This window comes from Salvelinus sp. IW2-2015, unplaced genomic scaffold (genome assembly GCF_002910315.2).
Source record: "Salvelinus sp. IW2-2015 unplaced genomic scaffold, ASM291031v2 Un_scaffold1585, whole genome shotgun sequence".
NCBI lineage: Eukaryota > Metazoa > Chordata > Actinopteri > Salmoniformes > Salmonidae > Salvelinus > Salvelinus sp. IW2-2015.
The window spans coordinates 101,671-107,822 of NW_019943009.1; the positions used below are offsets into that span (position 1 = coordinate 101,671).

At 47.3% G+C, this 6,152-nt stretch overlaps 2 protein-coding genes across 2 annotated transcripts in view; both read left to right on the forward strand.

The window, feature by feature from the left end:
• folr (folate receptor) overlaps window positions 1–3,615 on the forward strand; it is a 4,426-nt gene extending 811 nt beyond the window's left edge. Inside the window, exons 3-5 of the mRNA XM_070439348.1 lie at window positions 530–718; window positions 1,458–1,596; window positions 3,320–3,615. Coding sequence (XP_070295449.1) covers window positions 530–718; window positions 1,458–1,596; window positions 3,320–3,591 — 600 coding nt within the window. The 3' untranslated portion in view covers window positions 3,592–3,615. The remainder of the gene's footprint in view (window positions 1–529; window positions 719–1,457; window positions 1,597–3,319) is intronic.
• A 906-nt stretch (window positions 3,616–4,521) lies between these two features.
• The window catches only part of inppl1a (inositol polyphosphate phosphatase-like 1a), a 63,779-nt gene continuing 62,148 nt past the window's right edge, over window positions 4,522–6,152 (forward strand). Inside the window, 1 exon segment of the mRNA XM_070439346.1 lies at window positions 4,522–5,100. Within this exon segment, the coding sequence (XP_070295447.1) occupies window positions 4,931–5,100 (170 nt within the window). The 5' untranslated portion in view covers window positions 4,522–4,930.

Sequence of the window (6,152 nt, forward strand, 5' to 3'; positions counted from 1 at the left end):
TACAGAGGAAAATAATATTATTCCCTCCATGGAGCACATTACAGGTGGGTAAATAACATTATCCTCCATGTAGCACATTACAGGAGGAAAATAATATTATCCCTCCATGGAGCACATTAACAGGTGGTAAATAACATTATCCCTCCATGGAGCACATTACAGGTGGTAAATAACATTATCCCTCCATGGAGCACATTACAGGTGGTAAATAAATTATCCCTCCATTGAGCAATTACAGGTGGTAAATAATATTATCCCTCCATGGAGCACATTACAGGTGGTAAATAACATTATCCCTCCATGGAGCACACTACAGGAGAAAAATAACATTATCCCTTCATGGAGCACACTACAGGAGGAAAAATGACATTATCCCTTCATGGAGCACACTACAGGAGGAAAATGACACTATCCCTTCATTGGAGCACACCTACAGGAGGAAAATGACATTATCCTTCATGGAGCACATTACCTTATTTTCCTCCTGTAATGTGCTCCATGGAGGGATAATATTATTTTCCTCCTGTAGTGTGCTCCATGGAAAGATAATGCCTGTTGTACAGCTAACACCAGCGCGGAGGCCCATGATGATAACTCCTATCTGTACAACTTCAACTGGAACCACTGTGGCGTCATGACCTCCAAATGCAAGAAACACTTTACCCAGGACACCTGCTTCTACGAGTGTTCACCTCACCTGGGGCCCTGGATACAGCAGGTAAAGGCATAGATCGTTTCCTAGGCAGATAATCTAGCAATTGGCCAGACTAGACAAAGGCCCCCAGCATTGAGGGAATTTGAATAAGCTGACCCGGGCAAGTGTGGTTTCCGTCAGGTGAAAAGTGATTGCATTTGTTTTGAAACCGGGCTGCCTCCTGGGTGTGATGCGGTTACCTCATTCTGGCTGACGACAAAGTCGGCTCAAAACAAAAGTGATGTAGGCCTAGGTTAAGCACGTGAATAGTATTCAGTAGGATTAATAAATAGGATTCAGTAGGATTCATAAATAGGATTCAGTAGGATTCATAAATAGGATTCATAAATAGGATTCAGTAGGATTCATAAATAGGATTCCGAGTAGGATTCATTAAATAGATTTCAAGGTAGATTTAAATGGATCAGTAGGATTTAATAAGCAGCATTCTGTGTTTTCACATTGCCAAAAGTGATTGCCTTTTGATAAAAAATGAAAAGTAGTCTGGAAATTCGGTATTGTATGTTTCTGATCGATACATCAAGCTGCCTTCTCGAACAACGACCGAAGCGCAGATTACTGTTTGATTTGAGCGAGGCGCACCGGCTTTTCGCAGCCCACGTGACGAGCCATTAGGCCGGTTCAACCCAGCCAGCTTAATTGAATCCCCTCTGTGTCCTCAGGCCATAAAGCTAGTTTCTATATTGTATTTACGCTTTCCAATGTCAAATGAATCAACATTCTATGACCTTTTATTGTGTAGGTGGACCAGTCTTGGCGTAAAGGAGCGGATCCTATACGTGCCTCTGTGTCAGGAGGACTGCCACAGCTGGTGGGACGACTGCAAGGGATGACTTCACCTGCGCAAACAGGACTGGACATACGCTGGACTGGCCACATACGCACGCGACGACACGCACGCACGCTGCGCACCACGCAACGCACAACGACACACGCACACCACACGCCACGCACCACGCACGCACGCACGCACCCAGCGCACACAAACCAGGCAGCAACACATCCGCCATGCTGACCCTCAACACGGGGGGCCCTCAGGGGTGCGTGCATAGTCTCTTCCTGTACACCTTGTTCATCCACGACGACAATGAGACCTGGCAGTGTGGTGCCAGGACAACAACCCCTCTCTCAACGTCAGCAAGACAAAGGAGCTTGATCGTGGACTACAGGAAACGGAGGGCCGAGCACACCCCCATTCACATCGACGGGCTGTAGTAGAGCGGGTTAAGAACTACAAAGTTCCTCAGTGTCCCCAATCACTGAGAATTAACATGGTCCACACACGCCAAACACAGTTGGAAGAGGGCACGACAACGCGCTCATCCCCCTCAGGAGGCTGAAAAGATTTGGCTGGGTCCTCAAAAAGTCCTACAGCTGCACCACGAGAGCATCTTGACTGGCTGTATCAACGGTTCTATATCAGGCGGTTGCAGAGGGGGCCCTAAAAATTGTCAAAGACTCCAGTCACCTAAGTCATAGACTGTTCACTCTGATACCGCTCGGAAAGCTGTACCGATGCACCAAGTCTGGAACCAACAGGACCCTGAACAGATTCTATCCCTAATGCATGCGACTGTTAGTTCAGGTAGCCATCTGCATTGACCCTTTTGCACGACCTCTTTTGACTCATCACATATGCTGCTACTGTTTATTATCTATCTTGTAGCCTAGTCACTTATATTCGATCGAAAATGTATATCCAGTGCATTCGGAAAGTATTCAGACCCTTCACTTTTTCCACATTTTGTTACATTACAGCTTTATTCTAAATGGATACGCTGCTCTCTTCTCTCTCTACACACACACACACACAACACACACACACAACACCACACACACACGACACACCACACACACACACACACACACACACACACACACACACACACACACACACACACACACACCACAACATACATGTTTTCTTTAAATGCAAAATAAAACATTGTGATGAAACATGTTTCTTCATTCCTGTCTGTTCCTCCCTTTTTCTCTCGTTCTCTCCCTCTATCCCTCTTCCATCCTCTCCTCCCTTTCTCCTCCTCTCTCTCTCCCTCTATCCCTCTTCCATCCTCTGCTCCGTCGCCTTTCTCCCTCTCTTCTCTCCTCTATCCTCTTCCATCCTCTCTCCCTCTTGTCCTCCCTTTCTCCTCTCTCTCTCCCTATCCCTCTTCCATCCTCTCCTCCCGTCTGTCCTCCCTTTCTCCTCTCTTCTCTCCACTATCCCTCTTCCATCCTCTCTCCCGTCTGTCCTCCCTTTCTCCTCTCTTCTCTCCTCTATCCCTCCTCCATCCTCTCCTCCCCGTCTGTCCTCCCTTTCTCCTCTCTTCTCTCTCCTCTTATCCCTCTTCCATCCTCTCCTCCCGTCTGTCCTCCCTTTCTCCTCTCTTCTCCCTCTATCCCTCTTCCATCCTCTCCTCCCGTCTGTCCTCCCTTTTCTGCCTTCCTCTTCTCTTCCACTAGCCCTCTTCCATCCTCTCCTCTCCTCCCTTTCTCCTCTCTTCTCTCCACTATCCCTCTTCCATCCTCTCCTCCCGTCTGTCCTCCCTTTCTCCTCTCTTCTCTCCTCTATCCCTCTTCCATCCTCTCCTCCCTCTCTCTCAGGCCGTAACCGTTGTCCTGCTGAGGCTAGTTGTCGTAAGTGGACAGATATCTTCCCTACAGCCCAGATAATGTGTGAGAAGATCTGGTCTGACTCCTACAGCTACACCAACCTGCCCAAGTCTTCTGGCCACTGCATGCAGCTGTGGTTCACCGGGAAGAACCCCAACAAGAAGGTGGCGGAATACTACCTGAACCACGCCCCCTGGCAACGTGTTACCCCCGCCTCACTCCTCCTCCTGGCAACAATGTCATTAAGCATTGTCCTGCTCTGAATAAAACCACAGATGTTCATGTCATGGATGGCTTTATGTGTCCTTGTCTCCCTACACACGTTAACTGTCTCTGTGTGACTATATGTCTCAAATCAAATGATTTCCTATTCCACATGTGCACTACTTCTGACCAGAGACACAGGGAAATAAGTACTTCTCACCGTCACCCCCTCTTCATTCTGTCCTCTCTTTCCTCTACCGTAGAAGGGTTTAGCGTTTAGCCTGAGTCCCTCCTTGGCACTCAGGCTGCCAACAGAACCGTACTCTCTGTCTAGGACGTTAGGATATTTCAGGGAACCAAAAACACATGACCAGTCTGAGAGGGAGGCCAATCGGCTTCAGTTCTCAGTAATTAGGGGGTTCCATTCCCCAGTGTGCGTGTGTGTGTGTGTGTGTGTGTGTGTGTGTGTTGTGTGTGTGTGTGCGTACAGTCTGTTCTCGTCTTTTATTTTTCTGTTTGTCACAGAATGTCTTAAGGGTGTGGCTAGCCTCCCGTTACCTGTGGTTACCAGGCCATAGCCCCTGCCCCTGCTGCCTAGGATGCAGGAAACACTCTCTCACATGCGCACATACACACACTTACAGAACACACACATACACACCACACTCTGTCTGATGACATAGCCAGAAATAGCAGAAAGATGGACATGGTCAATATGGCTATTAATACACAGCCTCTTTCTGAGGTCACACACACTCACCTCACTCACTGTGTGTGTGTGTGTGTGTGTGTGTGTGTGTGTGTAGAGTGAGTGAAATGGTGTAAAACAGCATACCCGTATTCATATTTAAATTGAGCTTTAGGAATAGGTTGAAGGATCAGGCTTGGTTTACAAAATAAGTTACAACTTCAAAACAAAAGTCACAGTCCTGTGGGAGCACTTCTGTGTTATGACCACTAGGTGGACTCACACTTCGCATAGAAAATGCAACACTAAAAACATGAAGTGAATTAGTATTAATTAGTACTATATTAATAAACATTCAGCTGCATAAACATGCACAACCCAAAATGACGTTTCTTTTTTTGTGAGGCCTAGTCTTGTGTCTTGGTTGAAATTAACAGCGAAAGGGACAGAGTTTAGCTCGCAGTAGCTGCAATGCCTCCCAYTCTCCGGTTCACTCCATCTCCATGATTTCCGTGGGAAGCGCCGCGGAGCTATGGCAGACTTTCAGGAACTGAGGAAGCGTCAGAAACGACCCACCGAGAAGTATTAACTTCTCACTTTTCTCGCGTTTCCCAACTCTGATTCACACTACTCGCACTCGAATTTGTCGATTTATCGCCTCGTTCAGCTTGTTTAACTCAGGAAACCGTGTGTTTTCTGGGGCTGTTGCGATGGCCGGTGGCGGCGGGGTGTCGCCGCTGGGGCTAGCGCCTCCGTTGTGGTATCACCGGGACCTGAGTCGAGCTGCTGCCGAGGAACTGCTGGCCCGAGCGGGACGAGACGGGAGTTTCCTGGTTCGGGACAGCGAAAGTGTTAACGGGGCGTACGCYTTGTGTGTGCTGTGAGTAGCCGGATTTAATGTTATCATTGGGAAAGTGTGGCTTTACTCAGGATAGACTAGCTGGGTTCTAAACTTCTGAGTTGCCTGTCTTTCATTTGTCCCATGGTTGGGAGGGACACACGTCGTGGCAACTAATCACCTTKCTAGTCGCCAGTCAGTAAGCTACAGCAAAAATTATATCCGACTGTGGCTACTAATTAGTTATTTCACAAACTAAGACTATCTGGAAAAGTGAGTTTTTTAAAACAGCGCCTGTCAACTCATCACAACAACTCAATTTAGGTTTGTTGTCTTGTTTTTTACAGCCAACAGTAGCCCTATTTCAACCGCAATCACTACAATGTAGCCTTATATAATCATTGTAGAGGTAATAAGTTGTAAACAGTACTCAGGGAAGGGAGGAAAAGGGTTGACTGCATATCATTGAACCCGGGCCTTTGTCCTGTCCGCTATGCGAGTGGGTTGCATGGGCAGCCATTGTCGCTACTTCTGTGTAATAAAATGAGTATTTACAATCTACTCCGTGGTACTTAGAGAGACGTTTTACCTGGTCAGGTCACGTAGTCATGTAAAACAACACAGACATGATTTAGGCACAATACACATACAAACACAGTTCTTCTAGTCCAGACAGTACAGGCTTTAATCACATGTCATGTCACACACACACACACAGGAGACATGAGTTCTCCCTGGTGGCTGTCATGGCATCATCTCACACAGATTTACAGCTCTCCCAGGCCTCTCCCTAGCGTCACACACCACACACACACACACACACACACACACTTCCCTTTCCTATCAGACAGACGTCAGTACGTTTCAGGAGCATTTTCTGAAAATAGGGCTAGCTGTTATTCAGAGTACTGATAAGTAGTGGTGGTTGGCAGATATTACAGAGAGAGAGGAACAGCCGTGTCATCTGTCTGTGGAACCTACTGTCACAGATGAAGGTGGGGAACTGTGTGTTGTTGAAGTAGGAATGGCTGTGGAACCTACTGTCACAGATGAAGGTGGGGAACTGTGTGTTGTTGAAGTAGGAATGGCTGTGG